Genomic DNA, 26,828 nt, shown 5'->3' on the forward strand with positions numbered 1-26,828 from the left:
ACAACATCAAAGGCCTATACGTATCAAATGAATAAACCGCGGCAATGCCAAAGGACTGGGCAAGCATAAAGGAAGAGCTGGAGCAGCTCTATGTGACAGAAGGACAAACGTTGGAGCAAGTTAGGGAAACTTTAATATCGACTCGCGGATTTGGTGCAAGGTGAGTTGAACAACAATTCTCTCCTCCGAAGTGTCTTTTCGAATGCTAAACATTTATTTCCAGTATTCGTATGTACCGAATGATGCTTCGCGAATGGGGAATAAAAAAGTACAAATCAAATAACAAATGTGGCACCCGATGTACCCGAGATTCACAATCGAATTCCTCTGTTGAACCGGAACTTACTGAAGACGATCTGAAAGATGCCGATTTCTTTCTATTGATGAATGATAACCAATCGAGCCAATTCCACCCGCATAGCTTTGCGGATATACTCATGAATGAATATCCTACTCAATCTTGTATATGGAACGATTCAGCACATAACACTAATCTGTTATCATCATCATCCGATCCTCAAAGCTCTTCCGAGAAACCTCAATATGGCTACTGTAACCCTTCAATGCCCTGCAGTCCCACGAGAGGACGGGCTCCAGAACTATCCATTCCTTCACGGCCCATGAGACTTTCGGAGCTACTTCCCTTGATAAATACTCTATACCCTGCCGAACATGCCTTCGAACCTTTGTTACAGAAATGGCAATCCGATGGGGAGTATATGGCCTGTGCCATTTCATGGTTGGATAATCCTAGCCATTGCAAAAACCTACTCGGCTCCTCTCTCACTGGCGGTAATTACTTCAAATCTATCGACGAAAACGTCCCTTTCCCAGAGCGCATCACTTTGACCAAAGCATTTCTTAAAGCTTCTATTCTACACAACGTATCGCCATCACAGAGTATCTGGAGTGTAATTTGGGGATCTACTAGATACGTGGATCAATGGCAAACGGTGAAAGACAATCTTCTGGACGCGTCATCTGGATTTATCGCGGAACCAGGCTCGGTTTTCCATCTCTGTGCTCTTGCGGTTATGGGCGAAGACCTACTTCAGGACTATAAGAATCGACTCGAATCATTGAAGCCACTCACTATCGACAGAATTGATGATGTAAAATGTTTACGTAAACAATACTTTGATATTCTGAAGGATTTTCGCAATCAAGAAGTCGATGTTGATATATCCTTCTACAAGTACTCGCTGGAAATACTTGAATGGAATGAGGTTCTAGCGGATCAGGAGAAAAGTAGGATTGATCGATTACTGGTGAAATATAGAAGGTTGGTGGGCTTCTGGACAGGGAATTCACCATCCTGGATCGATGGTAGCGTCGACAGAATGATAGAGAATGCTGAGCGCAGATGCTTTTCTGGAAATGCTATGTCATCGCCCGGGCCATCGTTCGCACCGGAAATTGTTTAGTGGATTCCATGAATTGGAAAAGTATCCAGTATGTTGTGAGGATCAATCAGTTATCATTATGCATCAATGGGCTGCAAGCAAATGGCAAGATAAATCAATATCAATTTACATATATTAGATGACAATTGATGGAATCTCCGTCGAGCATTGCATATTGTATTATTATTTTTTGAATAGAAGAAGCCAAAAGCTTCGAAAGAATTTTCGATTTCAAGGAGGGGCTTATAGTCGCGCTAGTGGGCATTCCTTCCTGTCTGGAAACAGAACAACAGAATAGACAGCATCGTTACTACTTCTCTTCTTGCCAGACAGAAATATCTGTGAATTAGATATTCCTACTATTATAATATGATGAGAATCGACGATATCTATTTTCAACTCGTTGATGGACAAACCTGATTAACTACACCATCCTCACCCAAGGAACGGTCTTTCGTTCCAGAAGCTAGGTTCACAGCATCTCCGTAGGTTCAATTCGCCGTCCGTATCCATGAACTTCCACTGCCTTTGGTGTTGTACTATCTGCTTCCACTATATCTACATGCCTCGGTTTCCTTCTGGGGTCGAAGGAACCTGGCTTGGTTTCTGTAGCTGAAAGTTCAGGCAATCTGCTCCTGGGGTGCTTTCGCTTCCACAATAATAATGCGAATAAGGTCATTAGCACAATGAAGGCCCCAGCACCTGCTCCTATCCCGGCCTTTGCGCCTGTTGATAAAGACTGGGCTGTATATGAGGAAGAGATCGTCGGAGTTGATGACGGTAAGGGTTGGTATACTGTTGAGATTAAGACTGATGCCTGGACGGTGCTTGTTTGGACTATAGCTGATAGCATCCCAGAAGTGGTGGACGACATAAGCTTCGAAGATTGTATGCTGATTGGCGTTGAAGATATAGCTGTAGTCTGGGAAGTTTGAGAGCTCAAAGAATCCCCCACTGCTGTATCCGAGACTTGGTTATTAACTATGAATTTTCCTTCGTTCGCGCTGCAACAATCGGCTGCATTCTTCCCGCAGCAAAAACTACCATTTGGACATGCCGTGACCTCAGTATCGTTTGCTACATACCAGACTCATCAGCTACAATTCCTTGTTACAGTGTATATTATGCATCAGAGAGTCCATACCTCCAACACACAATCGCAAACACTGCGGAGACTGCCATGTCTTATCCGTACACGATTCTCTCCAGAGCTGCGTCCCACTTATACCACAAAGACCGTACGTAGATCCAGAGCCACATTCATCTCCTCCGTTGTCGCTGTTTCCCAGATGACAGCACATACTGACGGGTGCTGAACCATTACATGGCCTATATGTCGGATCCCTCTCAACTCCCTCATAACTATAGCATTGTCCCGCCACCAATCCTACGAGCCAGCCAATTAAAACGAGAGTAATAATTCGAAGCATTAGTAACGATTGTGATGTGTCACGCAAAATCGGAAAAAGTTCACCAGCAATCAATTGATCGTATTCTTTGATTGTCGCTGCAAAATCAAAAATTTCGAAGGCAGAAAAGTCAAAGACAGTCAGGCTGTTTAACGCGGAAACACGAAATAGCTATTTGTATTCTAGATAACTGCTTGAAGTAAAGGATTGATGTCAAAAATACCTACCCGGCACGAACAGTACAAATAATTTCCTTATGGCGGTTACAGAACCGATGCATGGCTTATAATTAGTTGATTGATTTGCTACTACGAAGAAGGGGGTAGAGTACCGCTGTGAATTATATGGGTGGTTACCGCTGAAGGATCGTTTTGAAGTACTGGGGAAATTTTCTGATGTCAGATTTTCAGCCTCTGACAGCCCCCACCTTATTTGGGGTCCGAAGAGATACGATGAAAATATATCACTAGATGTTTACTTTTCCATAACTCAGGTAGGGACAACTTTTAAATTCTTGTATTATAGACTTTGACTTCATTCAACGCCATATATACTGATGGAGTATCACAAGTGTATCAAGCCCCAAAAGTTGCTAGTGCAGTTTTTTGTTTTTATAATACTCTCTACAATTTTATTACCACGTTCTTCAGATGGGCCTCAAGAAGTATTGCTTACAGCAATGAAAAAAACCCTTTGGAAATTTTATTACAATCTCATTGCCAAGTATTGATGCTAATGCAATGCTCATAATATGTGCTTCCAAAGTTAGAGGACAATTGACGAGTACCTGCACTCAATCTCCTATCTGTCTCAGAGAATTGTGTTTTCCTTGATAAGTACTCTCTTCAACACCGCTAACGACCTTTGTCCATATGTATCTCATATCCATGCTCGGCTCCGTAGTCTCCCTTAGGGTCCCAGCCCTCCCTGAGATCCAGCATTGCAAATGCGTTGCAGAGCCAGATCCAATCCTGCTTTTCTTGGCATAGGCCAGACGTTCAAATTCAAAGTTGAGTGCACCGATCTCGCGAGCACAAAAGACCAAACACTCACCACATAGCTGAAAGATTATAGGAGAGTTGGTTGAAGACCTAGAATTTGATTCCAGAAGGGTTGCTAGAGGCACCTTTGACATCTTGCTCATCGCTTATCTAAATAGTGGTTAGCGACAGCAAAAGACGTGAAAAGGAAAGAACCCTACTAAAGGCGTCGTTCCTTAAGTTCATCTGCTAATATAAAGATCAGAAAGCTAAGATATCAGAGATCGTCACTTCCATCCCTCCAACCAGAAAATCGAGCTAACATCGCCGCACCGTAAAAGTAGGGGGTATTAGCCGGTTGAAATGAAAGGAAAGTCGACATGGGGATCTGGCTGAGCGTTGACCATTTCTGCTATTCCTCCGAGCTTTCTTGAGCTCTCGGATGGGTAATGTGATGCCTAAGCCAAGATCTACGGGTATTGTGTAAAACATTGTTTTCGACTCAGTCTTCGGGTTTCTGTATGTTTCTTTGAGTTGTGGATGTAGTAGGAATGATTGTAGAAAGTCGAAAAGCAGGGAGATATTCTGACTTTATATGTTGGTATGTCAAGATTGTCTTTGTCCTGAAAGATTGTTTCAGAACCGTGCCATCAACCACATGCATACAGTATGCATGCGAAGTAGTTTCAATTTTTTTGAAAGAAAGCCACAGATACAACGAGAGGTGGAAGTTGACGGATCCAACAAGAAGGAAATTAACTTTCCATACTGTAGGGTCAATGTACTTAGCTCCGCATAGGGCAGTGAGCTACACGTATAATTTCTTTTGATATCTATTGGAGCGAATCTACTAGACTCTGGAATTGTGAATTGTTTCGAAATTGGAATTGCTGGCTGTGTGCCGTAAGGCTGCGTGCATGAATGCATGTGTGTTCTTTTGATTCGAATAGCTTGGATCATAATACTTCGCGAGATTGGAGATTACCCTTGGTAAAATACTCAACATGTTAGTTGTTGGACAAGTAACTACCGATGCTCACTTCTCGATAGCTTACAGACGAATAGATATGTGGAAATTATGTAAGATGTGAGGTGAGACGACGTGTGAGATGTGAGATTTGATTGTTTGGTATTCCATTGTTTGTTTGTTGGCATTTGTTTTGATAGTGGAGGGTTCAGCTTCCAAATTATTGATCGTTGGCAAAAATGTGTACTTGCGCTCTTGATGTAGACAACACAAGCATTGCAGACAATCTTATGCACCAACGGTTGGTAAAAGTCCCAGAAAGTTTACCTGCTGGTTCTAACTCTCATCCACCCCAACTAATTGAAATGTTTCATTACTATTAATCTCGAGAAATCAGATGAGATGTCAGATTTATCACCACTAGTCTCAAACGCTAAGAAGTTGTCAACTAGTAAGACTTAGAGTCAGTTGCCTGAAGACTGTTGACTTACACATTAATGTCCACTGATGGCAATACGGCTCGGAAGTATTGATCCATTCATGTCTCTGTCTGAGATAGAAGCGACATCGAACGAGGGAAATGAGAGGGAATGATTCAATCATTAGTACATCTAACCACTTTGATGGTGGCCTTCATACTATGAAATAGAAGAAAATATGGCCAGGTGATCCAGTAAGTGTGAGTTCGGGTAGTGAACTCATTAGTGACCTGTTGTCCAAAAGACCCTTGGCTAACATACCAACCACTTAAAGGCTTCAAGGTCTTGATATTAGTTGTCATTTCAGCCTTACGATTAGCATTTTCAAATGATGCCTAGCTCAAACACTAGTCTTCACACCAGTAAATTAGCGTGGAAACAAGAGCATGATGTCATCGTCGTTGGTCTAGTGGGAAGCGATACTAGGCTTTGTGATTAAAGACTTACAGGTATGCCCGTTGTAATAGTGATGTTGTTGAGAATTATGAGCCCAAACCTCTTCTCAAACTATTCTCAACCCGTGCTTGAGCGCTAATAATTCTTCTTGCAAAGAATGAGCTATCTTGGACATATTCAATTGCTCACTCCTTGTCTACCACCCTGAATGTTCAGAGAAATCTGAACGCCGATGTCCTGCTCTCAGTACTTTGCAAAAAAAGGAAAAAAAAGGATAATACTCTCATCCATCCTTCTCTTCAAACCAGAACAGAGGATGTCACTTACGCCAATTCAACTACATGCGTCTAATTACACTAGCGGACAACAATATGTTGGAAGGACCTGTAAGCCCACTACGATATCCAACTGTTGTGAATATTGTCGTTAATGAAGATCAGGAAATGGGCAGTTCTGTCGGGAAGTTTTGTCTATGTTATTTTCGAACTCTCGGAAGGGAGTCCATTAATAAAGGAATCTCCGTAGTTGAAGTTGCGGGTCTGGTATCGTTAGTCATGGTCATTTGGAGGTCGATTTATGATAATGAGAAGATGGGTTAGAGAGTATTGTTTGTTGGAGTTTTCTGCCTTATTTGGGAATATATAGTAGAGTATGCATGGCTTGCGTGCGGGTGATTGAAATAAAGAATTGCTTCCAGGATCATTGATTGCTTGTTCGGGATTTACAAACACCTTGACGCATGTTGAAATGGCCATGAGCACTTGAAGTGAGGATGTGCGAATATGGAACACATACATGGCAACGTACATAGTAGAAAAAGTGCTGCAAATCCAGGTGAATATGTATGATCAATATCTGCAACCCCCTTATTCAAATTTACTAGAAATGAATCTTCAGCTCATCAAATTCACGGGTTCTCCAACGGATACTTCATACTTAGGTATGTATTATTCCAGTTTTAGCAACGCAAATATAATGGGAATTATCCCACTTGCGAGAAAAGTACAACAAACTATGTCTCCATCTTGGACCCAATGCCTCATACGTCTATTGTATGGAAAGCGAAAGTCCCGCTCCCATTAAACTCCTGAAAATTGACTTCGTAGCTAAGGTAATTGCAACAAAGACTTTGAGTTCATCAACTAGATAAAGTTTGACGCACGTGAATACAGAAGTGCTACCGAAAATTAAGAGTGGTGGAGAGGATGGGTACGATCCAATGAATCATATATTCCGCCACTCACCCATGGAGAATAAACCCCATTGTGATGGGAAAGAACCAGGAATAAGAAGTAGGGGATGACACTCAGGTTTCATCACGCGCGGCTCTTGATCGGCTTCAGCAGCGAGAGTATTGGGTTTTGCGGTTGAATTCATCATCATACGATTTGAGAACTATCCAAACAAAACCAGACCGACCGTAGAACGGACACTCAAGCCAAGATACGTTAGTCCAACTCGTCCAGATTTGAATCTATTCGTCTCCTCAAATACCACCGTCAAGGCAGTAGAGAGAAAATAGAGGTCACTATACATTACGCCCATATATATTGCCATATATGATCAGTTTGGCCAGACATATGCTGATGCAACAAATCCTGCCAATTCAGAGCCAACACTTTCGCTCTCGACAACAAACGAAATATCGAGATAGGAATTTTGCAAATATGAAGAGAGTGCAGGAGCTGCATAGAAAGCGACCCAAAATACGCCTGTTACTCATAAGCAATATTGGCCACCCGCCCTTAAAAACCAAGGTAGAGTTCGACAGCGACCACGTATCATCTCTCCCTATCGAATTTGCAATCATCACTTCTCAACATCATCACTACTGACATATCGCCATTACACCCCACCCCAAATTCCAATTCGCCAGAACATACTGAAACATGAGAGACCACTGCCATCATTCATCTCAGGTCCTCTTTCGAGCCCAAACCAAATACATGCCTTGAAAATCTTGATATCGTTCTATTCCTACTCAATCGATCACCCGGAAAATATTTTCACCTCCCCATTCCCAATCCAAACATCAAGACCAAAAACACAGAAGAACGTATCATTCCAAACACCCCTACCTAACTATCCCCTCATCCTCCTCTCCACCTCCCTCCCAACAAAAAACAAAACCAAAAAAAAAAGCATCAATCCTCTCAACCAGAATTCTTTGCCCCCTCCCCCCTCAAGAATATATCGACACCTATCTATCACAACAGACTACCATCCATCTTCGAGATACCACCACCACCATATATATCCATCAAATTCCCGCTAGCAGCTATTCAAAATTTCGGACCGATGAAGAATCAATCCACTTAGATTGAACAACAGTGATAAAATAAAGAAAAAAGTTAGATATGTTTGAGGCTTGTGTAATGGTGTTGCAGTGGAGGGAAACGAAAAAGAAAAGGGGATGGTAAAAGAATGTCCCAGACGAGTGTATGTTTACTGGCTGCTCCTCGGGTAATACGTTTACTTTCATTGTGAGGAGTTGAGTGCGGGTTACAGGAAAGGACGTGATGAGTTGGAGATATCTATATTCCCACTCACTTGTGCTTTGGAACGAGTGCCTAGACTCTTGAGGTGAGATTGGAATTATGTAAAGATTATATTAGAAAGTTATCATTCACTCACTCAAGACATGAAGAGGGACAATGTTTTAGGTATAAGAAGGGTATCGTTCATTCATCTATCAATGTTGCAGAGTAATGCAAATAACTATCCTTTTCGAACCTTTCCGTTCTGCCTTTCCTATTCCTCCAGGATATCCACCCTTCGATCCATACCAAACCGAATTACACAAGACGTCATAAAAGTAACCTGAACGCCCGACGCTAAATGCAACAAGTATTTTGTCTCATTCATCTCTTCCTTAAATCCTCCTATTGGTCCAATGACCATTTTTCATCCGTAGACATCCACCACTTAGATAGCACCGTGAGAATAAGGCTCATAAGCACCAGTGCGCGTTGGTTGATGATGTTGTTGCTGATGGTAGATACCGTGTTGTTGACCACCATATGCAGTTTCTGGCCCATCAATCTTCTGATAAGCCATAGTTTGTGGGATCAACTTCTCTTGATCATTGACGCTGCGTCTGTTCTTCTTGCTGCTGTTGTGCTCAGATGCGCAACAACAGATAGTGAAGACCCAGAAGAAACTGCTTGCGATGCTGAAGGCAACAGCGAGCCATGTAACGGCGAGGAAATGGGTATCGATAGAAGCTTCGATTCCATATGCTTTGGCGGCTGTTTTGATGGAACCGACTGTGACGGAAGAGAGGACGGTAGCCAAGATAGATGCGGCAATGACAGCGGCGGTGCTGAAACCAGAGATCATGTATGTAACGCATGAGGCGGCTCTAGAACACATGGCGAAGATACCAAGGAAGAGTTCCAATGCTGTGGCGATCAAGGCGATGATGTATACTACTTGTGTCCATTTTGATATTGCGGTAAAGGTCTTCAAAGCATGTCTGACATCGCTTGGGAGAGTGGCATTGACACCTGTCGCAGAAGCAAGAGTGTCGATGGTACTAGTGTTGAGAGAAGTGGCGGCCCAGTTGAATTTCGCCTTGGTGCATGTGGTGTTCTTGCCAGTGATAGCGCAATAACCCCAAAGACTAACCTTGTAACTATCCGCCAAATCCAAGTCTGCGGCCGTGATGTTGGTTGCTGAATTAGTTCCGGTGATTGAAGCAATAGCAGATTCGACAGTGTTCTTCTCAGAGGTAGTAGAAGGAGTCAAGGCGGCGACGGTGAGATCTGCAAGACCACGTTTGCGGAAAGAGTTCTCGAGGCTGAGGAGTTTCGAGGAGGAAATAGAGAGGTTGGTTGTGTTGACGACGAAGATATCGAGAGACTTGTCTGTAACGCCAGCGAGGGATGCGATCAGAAGACAAACTAAACTGGCGAGGGTTAAGCCAAATGGCACACCGACGCAAAGAAATCGACCGAAACCCATGATTTTGAGATAGTGTAACGATTGTTGGTGTTGGTGTTGGTGTTGGTGTTGGTGTTGGTGTTGGTGTTGGTGTTGGTGGTGGTGTGATTATTCTCTCAACTTATTCTATCGTTGATGATGTGGATATCGTAAAATCAAATACCAAGAGAAAGAACGAATGTGATTCTTCTAAGATGGATAGATTGACAGATTGATCGATAGAAGAAATCAAATCAAATGAAGAAAAACAACGAAGGATCGATGTAACTTTGTAACTTGATGGTATGAGATGGCAAGAGAAATAATGTGGAAGGGCAGGATTGATATTTATGATTATGTAGTAGCTGTAAAGTAAGGGTAGTAAGGGTAAGTAAGGGTACCCGACTGGTACTGTGGTAGGCGGTGCAGGAGAGCAACGCAGTCTGTATGGGGCTGTGAACTGTGAACTGTGAACTGTGAACTGTGAACTGTGTGAATGACGAAAAAACACAGACTTTTCTATGGGGAAATCCTGGTTGATTGTCGAAAGATTTGAAACATTACGGGATCTTCGATGATGTTTAACATGAAGTTGAGGTTTTTTGATGTTTTCGTAGAAGGAAAGGAAGGAATGAATTCAATCGATTCAATCTGATATACAGTTCACAATCATTTACTATCATCCGATACCAACAACATAGGTACTGTGTATCTGATAACCCCTTCCAAGGGTCCTCTCTTCCTTCTTGCCTTCCTTACTCATCTCATTCCACCAGTGTTCCTGTATTCAGCCCTGACCTGGTCGAAGGAATCCCTATCTTATTTCGTATCAATAAGATATCAATATATCACAAACTCACATCTTAATTTCTCACAGGACTATCACTGTCGAACTTGTATCATCACCACCCGACACTCTTTGTTTGCTGCGTATTCGCACTCACCCACCACTTTAGGATTTATATCACCGTGTGGCTGGATCCTCTGATTACCTTGCTGCGCTAAGCCTCTATAGCAATAGTTTTGTCAAAGATTCGTACCTGATTCATCGCCCTACCGTGGGTCAACCAGTGAAAAAAGCTGGACTGACTGAAAAAGTCTATTTATATCTCCTCTTCTTCGCCATTGTCTTTTTTACTCGACCCTACCGATAACCACTTTAGGCTTAGTGGCGTGCTTGGTGGTCTCAAACACATCGCCAGCTAACTTGGGAAAACGAACTGTGGAACAAGAATTTTAGAACAGAGCAGTATTTAATGATGTATCAGTAATATCAAGTTTCCTACACGAGGCTTCATCTTGCGTCGGAGAAGAGTATCATTTTCAAAACATCACACGATAACTCGCAACCTTCATTTAGTACGTAAGAAGCACGGTAACTCTCCGAGAACCTCAATTAATTCTCATCAACAATCCATCCATAGATATGGATATCCATCCCTATCACTGTCAATCACTGTCAATCACTGTCAATCCATCAATCAAAAGTATGGAGAAACCTCGCAGTCATACTACGGTAGTCCGCGTGAACGGCTCGAGTGGTGGGTAGGTGGGTAGATAACAAAAAATCTTACATACATACTTGCTCAAGCCCACCAGTGGGTGTACGGACTCACGGGACAGTACAAAAATGAACTTGTAAATATCTTTTGATATATTGAACCATTTATTTTAAGATTTGTTATATTTCTTGAATAAAGATAAAATAATCAAAATACAAATTCTGATATCAAACAATTGAAGAATGGATTTATTGAAAATATTGAAAATTGGGAAGTGTCCCGTCAGTCCATGCACCCACTGGTGGCCCTCCCAGCCTGGCGTGTCAAAACAAAACTTCACACCAGAGATATGGATCCCGCCATATCATATCATATCAAGCCCATAAGTTCCTACGCGTCTTTTAGAGTTGCCAAGACCTTCAAAGTGTCAAGCCGTGCCGTGTCAACGTAATTCTGGACGTGGCTGAGAACTTTACAGAGAGAATCCATATTCCACCACATCTAATGATGGGGAAGAATAAGTACTTGCAGAGAGTAGATATGTATTTATATATTAACATAACTGGATTTGATCTGAAAAGTTCAGATCGTAGGTTCTCAATTACTTTCGAATCTGCAGAAGCCTTGGTGAGCAGAAAGGATCTAAATGGTTACATGAGTTCAGGCACCGCGCGCGGGGGTTAACATCGTTTCAGTGCCCTGTTACTGTGTGCTATGGCCCTGTGTTGGTTGGAAAGGGCATAGACCCCCCTGCTTGCCATTCAGTGTAAAATTTCGTGGTTTGGCAATACGATATATATTTCTTTCGTGCGGGGACACCGACATTTAAGTTTTGATGGGAAATTTGTTTCGCGTGGGGAACGCACTCATCGTCGGGTGTCACCTTATGTATCCCGGTATATGAGGAAGCTTATCTCGCACTATGCCTAGGTGTTAGTAGGGTGCTTTTTACGAGATATCATCTCAATGTGAGTATGTCTTGTCAGTGGGAGATTCAATGCAAAGGCTATTTAATTCTAGATTTTGAGATGCGGACTTGGAAAGTGTATCTTAAACTTGGAATAGGATATGAAAAGGAGTATTATGAGTTCTATTCGCTGATATGTATTGGGTGGCTATACTAATAATCGCTGGTCTAGATGAAGGCAAGGTACTGTGCTGTAGTCAGGTACAAGGGATGGGTCTGCTTTTAGATAATGTTACCATTCAAAATAGTATCAATTCTTTTCGTGCTGTCCATCACGATTGGAGAGGGAGGTTAAACTGAATGATTCAAAAAGCGAAACCAAGAAGGAAGCAATTGTTAGCGCTACTACTATTACCAAACAGTTCAATATCCTAAAGAACTCCTGAACTGGGTGGACACGTTGAAGCATGTTGCTTTCTCTTTCTACATAACTTTGAATTCCTCGAGCGTAGCGTACAAGTTCTCCCTCAGAGGTGGGACGCCGAGCATGTTCGGAGTTTGTCACGAAGACCATCAAAAGATCTAGGGCTGCCAGTCGATTCAGGCGCCGCATAGTCAACGGCGATAAACGGTTGCTACTGTCTTTGAGGATATTGCTGTCTTTGCGTACTACCAGGCAGAGCCTTCGTATCTTGTCCCGGGTTTCAGTAAAGTTTAGGAGCCTCAGTGAACTTTCGGAAACAATGAAAAAATCAATATCGAAATTCATGAGAGCCTCGACTGCAAAACATGGGAATTAGTGGGAACATTGTAGCAATATAAATTGTCCAAAGAGGGGCTAGACATTGGGGTGTACGACAAAGAAGAATGGACGTTACATACCCTTGGAGATTTCTCCTTGCATATATTCTATGGATTGTGACGAGCGAGCAAGACGTTCATCAAACTCTGGACCCGCCATGCAGACAAACGTAGCTGTACCATTCACAGGCCTCGAACCATGAAGAGCGAAGAAGCAAGGACCACCGGCTACTTCTCGAGTGTCCATGCTCCATGTATCAATTATGCCAGCCTTTTTGGGAATGCGAGTGCTTGTGCGAGAAAGAAAAAGCTCCTCGATGGGCAAATCGATAATAATTGCGGCGTCATCAATGGCAGCAACAATGGCAGTAACTATACGCCCTTGAAGAAAATTCCATATCCATTTGTGATGTCGAAAGTCAAAATCAAGCGCTCTAAAGTTCGAAGGCAAAGTGTACCCGCGATAGTGCCTAGTCGTACTCATCGCCTGAATTTTCATCACAATTGATTCATGACTGCCTTCGTTCCCACTGTTCTCCCGAGACCCAATTATATCGAGTGAATGAACCGACTTCCTCGTATTGTCCTGCTCTTGATTTGTCTGCTCTATCACCTCCTGACCAGCATGAACCGACTCACTTGTATTGTCCTGCTCTTGATTTGTCTGCTCTATCACCTCCTGACCAGTATGGGCCGACTCGCTCCTATTGTTCTGCTCTTGATTTATTTGCTCTATCACCTTTCGACCAGTATGAGCTGACTCGCTTCTATTGTTCTGTTTTTGATTTGTTTGTTCTATCACTTCCTGATTAGTATGGGCTGATTCGCTCTTATTGTCCTGCTCTTGATTTGCCTGCTGAATCACTTCCTTACTAGTATGAACCGACTCACTCCTATTGTTCTGCTTTTGATCTGTCTGCTGGACCACCTGATCAGATTTATAACCAAGCTTATATCTTCTACCCCCAGTCTTGTTCAATCGCTGGTAGACCTTTCGAATCACTTCTAGAATTTCCTGATCGCATTCATGATCGAGCTCACACTCAGTGCTCCGATGATGAATCCCTTGAGGATCCATTGTTTAACCGTAATGTGGTCCTATAAGAATGCCTTTGATAAAAATCCAGGTGGACATATTATTGCGATTCTCCAAAATTATGCATGAAGTTGGAAAAGGTCAAACAAACAAATCGGAAGAGGAGGAAATTAAAGGGAGTGGAACGAACGTAAGTGTAAGTAAGAATGGAAATTACACGTTTAAGTGATAATGACAACCGCAACTGGAATATACTTTCGCATGTACCAGATGATGGAAAGAGCACACAAGAGACTCAAGGTTGCTATAGCACCCTTCCCCATAAATACCTATGCTATTGAGAAACGAGGAAAATGATAGACAGAGAAATGAAGAAGACTGGAAGTCCATCCCCGAAATAACCACATGGATTCTCGAATACTTGCACGACACCAATTCTTGCTACTTAGCAACGCGGAAAGGTTGATGCCTTTGAGATCAATCGATTTGGACATGTACCAATTCCATGGTTCGCATTTTCTTACATGGAACAATATCAAGTCTATGCTGAAGTACCTTTCTCTGACCAAGGTGTTTGATTTGAGTCATTGAGCACTATCAGCAATGTGGATATCCACTCCAGTCTTCAGTCTTTTCTTCAGCTTAGCCTTCTCTTCGTATGAAGGTATCAGATGGTGAATCGGATGATGCATCTGCTCTTCTGCCTACACCTTTGAAGGCCGTTAAAGATATCAAGAAAATGATCTGTGGCTGTGTCTTGCCTCTTCAGACGTCTCTAATACTGTTCTTGCCACTTGTGACTATCACCTCAACGACAGCGTATTGAATATTCCAACTGCTCCCCTACCGCCGTCTCGGTATTCCCATGGTCACTCAAAATCAACATCTTGTACTCCGTACCCAGGGCGATATGGTTCTAGAATAATCTAGAATGTAGATGGCTCGGAATGGAATGGACATGGAACGGATATGGAGATCTAATAGGTTTACCTATCTGGACAATCAATACTGAGTACATATTGTTTAACCTCGGAGGATATAAGTAGGTGAGATATTTGATCAAAATCCATCATAATACGATAAAATATCGAGGGCTCCGAATCGGTGAATTTACCAAAAGTAGGTCAAACCAAGATAATACGATAGAATCAGTCAGTACCTAGTTGAAGTGATACTTTTTTAGTCGTCCTAAAAGATCTTTACTAATTTTGACTTCACTTGAACTTCACTCTCTTTCTTGACTTTTCTAAACCTTCCGAGCCTTCTTAACTTTCTTTCCTCTCTTCCCTCGTCATCAAAATATGTAGTGCGATCGCCAAGCATTTTTTCTTCACAGCAACCAATCATTGTATGGAAGAACGAAAGACCATCCATCATCTTTTTTGGCCTTTGGGTCTTTTTTTGGTCCCGGTTCCCGATAGCCCAAAATCAAAACTAATAAACCAACAACCCCATTCAAAGGAACGAATTGGAAGAAAACAAACAACCAACGAATCCCTTTACATAACGGAGCCTTTTTGATAAATTCAATTTATCTTTCATCATCAGTTATCGACTATTGATTAACTTTTCTAGTTCTCCGTTGAGTCCTAGATTCCGAAGGAATTTATTTGTAATTCGTCCACACCCTCTGGTACCATCTACCCACCTTACACACATCCATCGTCTTTGAGGCAAACCTACCGGTCTTTCAGGAAGCTAGAACGCATACGTTCTGGGACGAGCCGCTTCCGTCCCCCCACGGTTTCTGCTCGATATAACTTTTGTAATACATCGAAAGTCGCTTTCGCCAATATACCTAGGCACTTGGGGCGGTCTTCTCGATAATCGCAGTGCTAACGGAACGGATCTCCATCTCGACGAAGACTTTAGCTTCAGCAAGATCGACTCAGCCTCAACGCTAGGAATTGCTTAATCTTCAGTAAAGGTACGTACCAATCCTCATGCCCATGATATTCCTTAACCTCTCCCTTCACTGCTTGAATGTACAAAGGTGACTTGCTTCATCCCGCTCAAAACATCACACAGCTTTATGAAGGAGATAGTGCAGCCGAACTCATGCTTACAACCAGATAGACAGCATATCATAGTTTACTACTTCTCCGAGACAAAGTCTTCCTCAAAAGCCATACAAATTTGCTCGCACGATTGCACACAACTCGAACTGTCATTAGAACCATACAGCTCGTCTACTTCGGCAATATCACCTTACGGTTAGGCATTCGGATAAAGTACACGATATTTCCCCAAGACGATCTAGGCGGTGTTCGGTGATATATCACAATTCCTCCTCAACGCAAGAAGGCAATCTCTCACCTCTTTGGCTCATATTGACAGCTGAACGGTAGCGACATCTCTGAGTCATCCCGAATTACACGGAGTTAGTACTCGATAAAGATCTGCTGGGCTCACACATTTAAACTTGGAACGATGGGAAATCAACCCTCTAAAGGTTCGGGGTCTGCAACCCCGCGGAGAAGTGCATCTCAAACGTCTCTTGATAGAGGATCGGATAATTTATCATCTTATCCTTCATTCAGCAAAGCAGATACCAAGGAATCCAACAAATCGTTCAGAGGCGCCCTTCGATCAAAAATACCAGGCTCCAAGGACAGCCCCAGAAACTCGATTGCTGGAATAGGTAGCCTTATAGACTCAAACGACAAGTCCGATGCTGCTTCAATGAAATCCGGGAAAAGCGCTATATCAGGCAGGGCATCATCTGTGCCAGGCTCACCAACATCACCTCAAGATTCTTCGGAAGATATCCCCTCACCAACCGATGATCTCAAACCTCCTCCATCGCCCGTTCAATCCGCTTCGGTGAAGTCTGGACATCATGATGTCAGTGCTGCACAACGTAGTGGTGAGGTAGATCATGTCTCCGACCAACCCCCTTCCGGCACAGTCAATCCTTACGCAGTTGGCGGTCGCGCTGGGCAATCTATACTGGTCAGGAGAGCAAATGAGATTAATCCTGTTGACACAGCTACCTTGCTAGCTGCTCCAATGAATGGATCGAATGAAACCGCACTCTCAACCTCAAACTCCGCACAAATTTCTATGGGTAGCTTGAAAGATAAAGATCTTGACGACTACATTTCGCGACTCTTGGATGCAGGATACCAGGGCAAAAGCACAAAGGGAGTCTGTCTTAAAAGTGCGGAAATTAACTCAATTTGTCTTCGAGCGAGAGAGATTCTATTAGAGCAACCGCCGCTGATTGAATTGGAAGCCCCAGTTAAGGTTGTAGGTGATATACATGGGCAATACTCGGACCTCATACGCATGTTCGAAATGTGTGGATTCCCTCCCTCGTCAAACTTCTTATTCTTGGGTGACTATGTCGATCGAGGAAAGCAGTCCCTTGAGACAATTCTATTGCTCTTGTGCTACAAAATCAAATATCCCGAGAACTTCTTTTTGCTAAGAGGCAATCACGAATGCGCAAACGTTACTAGAGTCTATGGATTCTATGATGAGTGTAAACGAAGAGCTAATGTCAAAGTGTGGAAGACGTTTGTAGATGTCTTTAATTGTGTATGTAGCCACCTTTTGATCTAGTATATATGCTTTTTGGATTTTCGACTAACTTTGTGGCCAGCTACCTATCGCCGCAATTGTCGCAGGTAAAATCTTTTGTGTTCATGGCGGCTTATCTCCCGCTCTTAGCCATATGGATGATATCAGAAATATCGCTCGACCAACAGACGTCCCTGACTATGGATTACTTAATGATCTTTTGTGGTCTGATCCTGCAGACCAGGAAGCAGATTGGGAGCAGAGCGAGAGAGGCGTTAGTTACTCGTTTGGTAAGAAGGTCATCCAGGAGTTTCTGTTGAGACATGATTTCGATTTGGTCTGTCGGGCACATATGGTTGTTGAAGATGGTTACGAGTTTTTCGAAGGTCGAGTCCTTGTTACGGTGTTCTCTGCGCCCAATTATTGTGGCGAATTTGACAATTATGGCGCCGTTATGAGTGTTTCGACAGAATTACTTTGTAGCTTTGAACTATTGAAGCCATTGGACTCGAGCGCGTTGAAGAGCCAGATGAAAAAGAGCCGCAACAAACGAAACAGTATGGTCAACAGTCCTCCGCCGACCGGAACCTTTGCTCCGCAGAGCGTATAATGAACTGTCGGATAATTTTCAAACAAATATAGACGAAAAATTTGCTCTGGATGGAAGACCCTATACATTCGAAGAAGAAAACCCAAAACAAGATGCGATGTCAATGATAACGGAGCATGCCATGATTTACGCGCTTACAGAGGTCATGTAAGAGTGGCCAAGTACATACAAGACTAAAAGGTGGCCTAGAAGAGATTTCAGTCACTATAAAACGTCTAAAAGGTCAAGGCTCGTATTTCACGGCATCGAGAAGGTCAAGATAGATAGTGGAGGCTGGAGGCTGCCCGTAGATGTTATATGCACACATTTGATTTATTTTCCTTTCCTGCGGATAGTTTCTTGTCCGCGATATTAACAGGCTCTCCCCTTTCTCGAAAGTACGACACGGAAACGGATACATTTTATATTGGCGTTATTTGTTTTGGCACGTCTGGAATGGGGGTCAGAAGATCACAAACATAAACTCTACTTTTTCTTCGCCTCTGTAGAGTACTCAATCGCTGTTTATGAACATACAGACGGGTAGGTGGGTGATGGATGGTAGGTATGTATGCTAGGTTAATGGTGTATCTGGCATTCATAACATGTGGGGTAGAGGTCAGAGTAGAACCCAGCGGCATCGCTGGAGTGGGGGGTTGTTGGGAGGGGGCGACATGGCATAGAAACATGGTAGCTCTTGAGCATGGTGTTGATTGAGTCGATTTATCGACTGATGCAATCGATAGATGACGAAACGATATGAGATTATAAGCGTTCTTCCAATTCCCGATCTTTATACATGCGTGCCCATTGGAGTGATGTGAGTGAAAGTTTTGTCTCTTTCATTTCTATGTCTAAATTCGTATTTCTCTGGATGAAAATTAGAGACGACCAGGCAGGTCCTTCAATGCGAAAGTCCAAAAATCGACATCTCGTCTTGTAGTGATTGGGAAGTCTCAGACGAAATGCCTACTGTAAGCATCTATGTACTTAACCTTACAGAAGCTTCCAAACCTCTTTTGTTCTCGTCTCAACTTGCTTCAAATAGCAAATCTATAAGCTTTTAGTTACTATAGGAAGACTCCCCAAGGACTTTTGAAAAGTCCCCTACTTGAGGGAATTTTGTCTAGCCTCCATTTATATACTCGCAGGTGCGAATTTGTTTAACAGTTTGATTACGAAATTTGGATTTTGACAGTGGTTTTATGCTGCTGATGGTCATATCCTAGTGTTCATTTGAGATGTGACGAGATGTCCAGGGGGATGGGTGGATGTTTCGTGAATTCCGATTTATCCATTCTTTGGGAATGAGTTGTAGTCCCAAGGAGTACTCTAGATATCTATACTCTAGTTGTTAGAATAGGCTGTAAAGGTACTCGCTAAGCGAGATGTTGGATATGGGGAGCGAGCTTAGATTTTGGGGGATGAAGAGAGGTAAGTGAAGTAGTCTGTGGAAGGATTTGGGTAGTGCAGGTTGATGGGATAGAGATTTATGTGGAAGCGTGGGAATACTTGGAATTGTAAAGATGCATTTGGAAGATTGGATGGTAGAGAAATGAGGTCTAGGATTTTGTTGTCGATTTTGTCAACTAGCTACCTAAATGGAATAGAAGGAGAATGAATCAGAGTTTTATGATTCGTGTATTTCTGAGTATTAAAGTTTTCTATATAGTCTTAGGGATATTTGTTAGATATGCAGTTCCTAAGAATAAGATTCTGTGGATTGTGCGGCTGGAGACGAAGCGTGTAGAAATGGCTATCTGAGCAGTCATGGTTTATCTCGGGCTCTAAGAATATTTAGAACTGTAATGAAAATTAGGCGCACAGCAAAATAGGAATACCTATCTAATCTACGGCTAGATGATATCAAGAAGGCATGGCTTTGCAAACTTGTCCCGACTTTTTGAGGCTGGATCCACCGAGAAAAGATCATGACCAACAGTCGACCTCTTCAATCTTCAACCAACATATCAATGACTTAAGCTTCCAGAAAATCTCCAAGTCTCCCAATGCCCTTTTGATCAAGATCAGGCTCGTAAACAAACTTCCGGGGCTTGGGTTCAATCTTTACTGGCAGATGGCAATCTCTCTTCACTCTCAGCCTCCCGAGTTTCAACCAACCCGTACGAAATGGATTGGGATCTCTGATGAATAGAAGGAAACCATGAGAGCATCCGTTCCAGTGCCGATGGAGCAATTGATTTCTCGGATCTTGAGAGCTCGCCATCTTCAGTGTACTCATTGGAGATTCGAAGGAGCCGGCTAAACGAAGTGACGTTCTCTGGGGATGTATCCTTAAAATAATTATAACAGCCAGTCGAGATTATGACCACCAATCCACCCATTATCTTCCACGCCGTAAAACCCGATGATCGTAATGCTGGAAACATGACATATTGAGTTGCCGCAATCGTGAGCAGACTGATCGAAGTTCCAACCAATTTTGTAAGATTGTCTTTTTTCCGCAGCATAGCAGCAACGATTAAGCCGACACCAGATGTTAGACACGAAAAATAGATAGCAATCGTTGCAGTAGATGTTACCGAGAGATTCGAATTCGTCCCCCGATCAGTCGTCATCCAAGTAGCGATGGGGTATGAGACGATGGAAAAGAACACTCCCCAAAGGTAGAGCCATAGTTGAGATTCCCAAAACGATCCGGTCTTGGTAAGAGACTCACTAGCAATGCTCGCGATTGCAGAAAATACCGCTATCACCAATCCTGCCACAGGAGCCACGAGCCAACCCTTTGTATCATCGCCCGAGGGGATATTGAAGAGAAAGAGCCCGAAGCAGAGGAATCCAAGAGATATCCATGATCGAGCGTTTCCTTGCTTCCTAACCCAGAAATGATGCAGGATCGCCGTCGCGGGAATTTTCGCCAGCATACATACTTGGAGAAGACTCGGCGATGTGGATGGCAGAATCGTGAAATATATCAGGTTATTTATGAGGTAAAAGGCTGCTGGAACACCGTATTGTAGAACATCCTTGAAGCCGTTCCTATTGAACTTTTTTCTTATGGAAGAAAGACCTTCCTCAGAGTGATTGATAATTATGGCTGCGATAGCAAGCTTGAGAGTTTCAGAAAGAAGTGCAATTAACGATGGAGTTATCTGGGGAGCCGTATGAAAGGCAAAGTACGCGTAGTTTGCGCGTATGGTTTCTCCGACGATATAGATTGGGAGGAGGTTGTCGGTGAAAGAACTCATGATTCAATGATATGAGGAAAACTAATTCGGAAGGTCGAATACAGAAATGAAAGAACACATCTTACAGTAGAAAGCCTTGGCTATCCTTACTTATTTATCAGTGTTCTAGAAGCAAGTAAGGGGCACAAGAGAAACGGAGAATTTGTCTCATTATTTGTTGTTTTGATCTATTTTCATCAGCTGGCTTTTCCATACCAAATATGATCGTTCGTAATAGAAAGATGGAATTTGAACAGAATGCATACAGGTAATTGTTTTCTTCATAAATATTGACCTACATGTACATTTCACGAGAAGGAGATGGAGGAGATGGATAAATTATGTGTGAACGACTATGTGCATATGTGCAACGGGCAAATGAGGAACGAACAATACCACGAATAAAACCTTTTCATCTCTGATACTTACTTGAATAAGTGAGTGCTCAACGAGATCTCATGAGATCAATAGATGTTGAAAATTATCTACGGACTCGAGATCTACACAGCGATCGACGGACAAGTGAGTACAGAGGGGTTGTGCTTATGTAAGATATCACCTAACAACTGTATCTCAAAAATTGATTATGAGGGGTAGAAAAGGACACTAGCAATAATTACAAGCAATATTGATTGAGATCGCGTCTTCCAAAGGTGTATTTTTTATTTCCAAGAGCAGAACAAAAGAAGAACATGTCAAAAAATGCAAAAGAGTAACTTTGGGGCGTTGCCCGGGATTGAACCGGGGACCTCTTACATGGAGAATTAATCGCGAAGACTAATAAGTCCCTAAGCAAGAATTATACCACTAAACCACAACACCTGATTGATTGGTAGATGTGATTAAAAAAACGTTATATACTATGTTAATTACTACTCCCACCATTATATCTCGTAAATAACCTCACTTTATTACATTTTACTACATTTGAACTCCGAGCTTTCAATTACACAATTGAGTACTCGAATTGTTCATTTTGTTGGGTAAAGCATTCGTACTACTCGAGTACTCGTGTCTAAGCAAATGCATGGACTGGTGGACCCAACCACATTTCAACATCATCTATGTTCACCAGTGGGTGTATGGATTAACGGACACTTCCCAACTATTGATATTTTTAACAAATTTATGCTTCAATTGTTTGTTATCAAAAACTTTACTTTGGTTATTTAATTTCAAATAAATAGTTGCCACAATTGCTAAACTATGAAAGTTGATGCATCAAAATGAATGTGCAAGTCCATTTTTGCACTATCCCGTCAGTTCGTACACCCGCTAGTGGTCCTCTTCATACATCGGACATATTTTCTCAATTCAATTTGAGGTAAATATAAGGTTTCTAATGATTCTCTACACCTCCTACGATTGTACCAACCCCAGCGTATTCAGATTGAGCCATCCTGAGTTTCTTAAGTATCTTTACCGTTGCGCCGTCATCTAAGATCGATCCATCTTCTTGACCTCATTCCAAGATAGCATTTAATGAGAAGTCAAATAAAACACATACAAAATTGATTGATTTTTGATTCTCATCATTACTGATCAGTACAGCAGCTGTTAAGGTAAGTGATTTGCCACTCACTCACTGACATGTAGGTTTTATAGTAGAAGATCCATTGGCGTTGATTACAAAAAATTGGCATGGCATATATTCGACGAGACCGACGTTATGGAAAGCTACATCTGCTTCTGATTTTAACTAGATGAGCATTGTTATAGGTGCCGAATGGTGTCACCTTTACCCATCATGTCATACAAGGTTGTTTCAGCAGGATTGTAACCTTCTCAGCGGGCCAGTGTTTGCAGAAGATATAAGAAATTTGAATTGATAATGAAAGCTTGGAAACTATATTAAGTGCTGCATAACAAGATTATTAACCCTGAAACCAGCCTCTCATCACATCATAAACAGGAATTTTCCTCTCCATCCCCTCATCCACCTGACATAATCATACCTGGGACCGACCGTTACGGGTACTATGAAAGCGTTGAATCATAAGTGGAGACTCAATTGATACGTTGTGGCTTCTCAGTGGAGTTGCGCGACTGCAAATGTAAATTTATGTCTCTCGATTTCTCATCAGATTGATGTGCCGCATCTGGAGGATTTAATAGCGAAGTGATCGAAATTAGCTTCGTGTCAAGAGCCCTTGGCCCGCTGGACGGACCGGCAGTAACAGCTTGTGATACGATGGAGGAACCTGCTTCAACAACTTTCGACTCAGCGTATGGTTCAATGGAAACGATCTTTGCCTCGATTGATTGATTGGCAGCGAAAGTCCTTGAATCAACAACATCCCATTTGAAAGGGTCAAGCGCAGCATTGAGAATTCGGTTAGCTACGACGTCAGCCTCAAGCTGAACTGATAGCTCCATGATGCCCTGACTCCTCAGATGGGACATTGCATCACCGAATTCTGCACCTTTTAGATATTTGGTATTCTCCCATCTATACTGTTAGTATGCTGAACTTGAAAGCGGAATGGGTGTTGACTTACACAGCGTCTGATATATGAGGAAGCAAAAACAACGCGCCTTTGTCAAGAGCCATACAAATTTTGTTGTATCTCGACCCAGTAGCAGCCCAAAGTTGCAGGTTCGCTTTAATAACAGTTTCCTCGTCAGTGATCTTCTCGCACTGTGCGAGGGCCTTGACCAATCGTTGATAGCGATTGTTGTGTAAGTCAGCCAGTGCCAACCTTTTACCCTGCCCTAACAACAATGCCAGCTGGTAAAAGAAGCTAGCGTGGAGCCTCCAAAGGATGGTATCGTGCACTTGTCGCTGACGGAGCCTTCGGACTGCAAGGTATGCTTCGACTGCGATGAACTCGACTGATTGATTGGCATGCGAAATTCCAACGGGATGCCAGAATCGCGAAGGATTCTCCTTCCACAACCAATAGTGATCTTGTATAGTGGGCGGTAGAGCAATATTTTGGATCTCAATGACTGCTGATAATGCTGGGCTTTTCGTCTTCTTTTTCTCGCGTTGGTTGGTCTTGGTGAGCATCTCTCGGGCTGTGCTTTGGAATTCTGAAGGTAGAGATATGAAGATGCTACGAAGAAGGCTAGCGAACTGTGGACAGAGTTAGATTTATCTTCCTTGACTAGAAGCGGCAAACGACATTACGTACCTCTTCATCATGCAACAAAGATTCAATACTCTGGTTTGCATCGTAATTTTTCAGCTGTTGCAAAAAACTGCCAACGGTATGCTTGTTATACGACATGCTTAATTGAGGGAGGAGCCTTGTAAATGCCAAAGAATCAGGGAAAGCGACTGTCTACAGGGCATTAATAGACAATAGAGGATTGTGATTGAAAGAAACCAAAATGGAGTAAATGAAGATAGCTCTTTTGAGGTTTAAGCAAGAAAATTATATGAGGATATCGAAGCAGCGATTGAGATTTTATGGAAGAGATGAAATGCTGAGATTAGAAGAACTTCTAATCTACAGGAAAACAATCATGAGCTGACAACGGGATTGGCTAATCTTCCGAGCTTCTGCGCTTAGCTAAATTCACCCAGTATTCCAGTAGTTTGCAAAAAGGGTTTAGCGACAGTGACAACGCACTGTTCAGGGCCTTGCTGGTAGGTAAATTATTTTCGCTTAGAATCCCAGATGAGTTACAAAAGGAGGTTATCGCATGCATAATTTCTCTTTCAGCTCCTAGGTCACCAAATTATGTTCATTTCTAATCCTAGACGTCTATGAAAAGAATTCGTAGGGGACTGAAGACAGGCTCGAGACAGGACCACGGCAGTCGGTTCTTGCATATTTCCTGGTATGCAATATTCACGAATCAACCTGATTGGTTTCGGTAAAGCAAATTTAGCGCCCGAATTTTCTATCGCCTTTAAATCCTCTGGCTGCATTGGTTCATGTGCTCGCCCCAGGCATGAGAGATGTTTTTGTTCGTGGTGTATGGTAAGAATCAATCTTGGACCGATTTGCCGTTACGTACCAAATGTCATTGGTTATCTGTGATATTTAATGATTGATACCTGTCATCTTCAAATGACCGATATTTATTCCTTAATATATAGTGAGATAAATTGTCCTTAGCGAAAGAATGTGCTTGATAAACTTCGGTTGATGCACGGTAGCCTGAATTCTCAATTAACTTAAGAATCAAATGCCACGGTCCCTTTCTGTACTATTTACTCTAGCATAATACTTATATCTATTCTATATACTTTGAAATAATCATCGGAGTGACCACCATTTTCGACAACGACAAGTCAATAGAGATCTCGAGCAATAGCCCAAATTCAAACCTAGTTTCGTGTGGGTGAAGTCGAATAGCATTAAATGTTACTATGCATATATCTTGGTACGGGGAGCCAAATGATATCTGAAATTTGAGACCAGAGGTACGCAGAGAGAACAAACATACCTACCGCCAGCGAAGAGGGGCGAAAAGTTGTTGAAGCATCTCATCATCCAAGTTCAATCCCGTAGGAATTCTATCACCATCAGGTTTCAAACCTCGAGGGACTAAAACCTCGATTCGAAGTCTCTTTTCTTCGGAAACAGGCATTTGATCCGTAATTAAAAGGCTGATACCTCGTTGCATTCTTGTGTTGCGCAAGGATAAAGAATGGAAGAAGACATTGCTGTCTTCTTTTGAGAAGATCCCGCTTTGCGAACGTCGGCGGGTGTAGATGTGCATGTCGTTGTAAGCACGTCAACGACATTGACAATGTGGGGCTGGCAAATGAAAATCGAGATGGAAGGGGCAGATGAGATAACAGGTAGCGAGGACTGGCTGCAGGTCTGCGAGGAAACCATAATTGCTTATAGGCAAGTTTAAATCTTTTTTTAGATTACAAAGGTGAACAGCTAGGACATACAAACCAAAAACTTTTGGGGGTACCAGAACGCAATGAAATATAACTCTTTCATGAGGCAACACGCCCCTTTCAAGGTAAGATTCGCTTCCAATAAGTCATGATACGCCATCCATAACTTCCTCTCGCATGATGCAGACTGGTTTAAACGTATTCATGGCAACGCACTTGCGCGACTCATAATGCTCCAGGTGTGTTGGACTGAAGTGCACTTCTAACTAGAGCTATTATACTTGTAAAAGCAAAGGATCAGCTGCATCTCAATATTTTAATGGTATTAAGTAGGATTCCAAAAATATCATTGATCTTGATCTTGTTCGTCCACTTTGTAGACTAGTGCTGAGTGGATCAATGCACGATGAGAGACGCTCAGCGATCGACGAGATGTAACAATGGGGCGTCAACAAATTTGAAGGGTGCAGTGGGGAACGGACGAAGCTGTTTGAAATTGTAAGGCTTGGAAGGAAGAGGGAGGGCAAGCTTGTTCTTCTCGGAGCAAAAGGATTAAATAATGTCCGAAGCTATGTTTTTCGCTACGATCGTCCGCAAGTTTGCGTTTGTGATGGGCATCTAAGGCCTCATGCTTCAATTGCGCGCAAAACTCCGAGATAGCACTATATCAAACAACTGTAAAGGTGGTTGTTGAAATCCATAACGACCAGAAGGTCGTCGTGGGCGAATGAAGTCCATTTTGGAATTGAAACCAACGCGTGATGGAGATATTTCAAATGGTTGGTTGCATGCATCCCCCAAGCGGTTTCTGGTCAATAGATGAACTTTCAATAAATTGATTGGCGGTCGTCTTCATCTCGAATGACGAGGGAAGTACATAGTCGGCATCAAAATAAGTCACACAAACAAGAACACTGCGAT

The 26,828-nt window shown here is 42.5% G+C and overlaps 8 protein-coding genes across 8 annotated transcripts; 2 read left to right on the forward strand and 6 right to left on the reverse strand.

The window, feature by feature from the left end:
* Positions 1-44: 44 nt before the first annotated feature.
* On the forward strand, positions 45-1,424 carry EAE97_007218 (uncharacterized protein; the record flags this gene model as incomplete). The annotated part of the gene is made up of 2 exons (XM_038877732.1): positions 45-160; positions 224-1,424. 2 exons carry the CDS (start codon positions 45-47, stop codon positions 1,422-1,424), a joined length of 1,317 nt encoding a protein of 438 aa, XP_038731217.1.
* Positions 1,425-1,705: 281 nt separating this feature from the next.
* On the reverse strand, positions 1,706-3,295 carry EAE97_007219 (uncharacterized protein). Its single transcript, XM_038877733.1, has 2 exons — positions 2,548-3,295; positions 1,706-2,480 (listed from the first exon to the last, which is right to left on the reverse strand). The coding sequence occupies exons 1-2, from the start codon at positions 2,831-2,833 to the stop codon at positions 1,876-1,878; spliced, it is 891 nt and encodes a 296-aa protein (XP_038731218.1). The 5' UTR covers positions 2,834-3,295; the 3' UTR covers positions 1,706-1,875.
* Positions 3,296-3,605: 310 nt separating this feature from the next.
* Positions 3,606-3,947, reverse strand: EAE97_007220 (uncharacterized protein; the record flags this gene model as incomplete). The annotated part of the gene is made up of 1 exon (XM_038877734.1): positions 3,606-3,947. The coding sequence occupies one exon, from the start codon at positions 3,945-3,947 to the stop codon at positions 3,606-3,608; it is 342 nt and encodes a 113-aa protein (XP_038731219.1).
* Positions 3,948-8,559: 4,612 nt separating this feature from the next.
* EAE97_007221 (uncharacterized protein) lies at positions 8,560-9,597 on the reverse strand (the record flags this gene model as incomplete). The annotated part of the gene is made up of 1 exon (XM_038877735.1): positions 8,560-9,597. One exon carries the CDS (start codon positions 9,595-9,597, stop codon positions 8,560-8,562), a length of 1,038 nt encoding a protein of 345 aa, XP_038731220.1.
* Positions 9,598-11,557: 1,960 nt separating this feature from the next.
* Positions 11,558-13,843, reverse strand: EAE97_007222 (uncharacterized protein; the record flags this gene model as incomplete). Its single annotated transcript, XM_038877736.1, has 2 exons — positions 11,558-12,744; positions 12,847-13,843. The coding sequence occupies 2 exons, from the start codon at positions 13,841-13,843 to the stop codon at positions 12,275-12,277; spliced, it is 1,467 nt and encodes a 488-aa protein (XP_038731221.1). The 3' UTR covers positions 11,558-12,274.
* Positions 13,844-16,231: 2,388 nt separating this feature from the next.
* Positions 16,232-17,933, forward strand: EAE97_007223 (uncharacterized protein; the record flags this gene model as incomplete). Its single annotated transcript, XM_038877737.1, has 2 exons — positions 16,232-17,341; positions 17,406-17,933. The coding sequence occupies 2 exons, from the start codon at positions 16,232-16,234 to the stop codon at positions 17,931-17,933; spliced, it is 1,638 nt and encodes a 545-aa protein (XP_038731222.1).
* A 2,039-nt stretch (positions 17,934-19,972) lies between these two features.
* Positions 19,973-21,124, reverse strand: EAE97_007224 (uncharacterized protein; the record flags this gene model as incomplete). Its single annotated transcript, XM_038877738.1, has 1 exon — positions 19,973-21,124. The coding sequence occupies one exon, from the start codon at positions 21,122-21,124 to the stop codon at positions 19,973-19,975; it is 1,152 nt and encodes a 383-aa protein (XP_038731223.1).
* Positions 21,125-23,013: 1,889 nt separating this feature from the next.
* Positions 23,014-24,333, reverse strand: EAE97_007225 (uncharacterized protein; the record flags this gene model as incomplete). The annotated part of the gene is made up of 3 exons (XM_038877739.1): positions 23,014-23,552; positions 23,602-24,179; positions 24,238-24,333. The coding sequence occupies 3 exons, from the start codon at positions 24,331-24,333 to the stop codon at positions 23,111-23,113; spliced, it is 1,116 nt and encodes a 371-aa protein (XP_038731224.1). The 3' UTR covers positions 23,014-23,110.
* Between the last annotated feature and the right edge of the window lie 2,495 nt (positions 24,334-26,828).

The sequence above is a fragment of the Botrytis byssoidea genome (genome assembly GCF_014898295.1).
Source record: "Botrytis byssoidea strain MUCL 94 chromosome Unknown BBYS_014, whole genome shotgun sequence".
Lineage (NCBI taxonomy): Eukaryota > Fungi > Ascomycota > Leotiomycetes > Helotiales > Sclerotiniaceae > Botrytis > Botrytis byssoidea.

What these genes read in the sequence shown, in the direction of transcription:
- EAE97_007219 (XM_038877733.1), bottom strand. Translation starts at nt 2,833, where the DNA reads ATGCTTCGAATTATTACTCTCGTTTTAATTGGCTGGCTCGTAGGATTG. An exon ending in TTTGCGATTGTGTGTTGGAG is followed by an intron (nt 2,481 to 2,547) that starts GTATGGACTCTC and finishes TCTGGTATGTAG; the next exon opens with CAAACGATACTGAGGTCACG.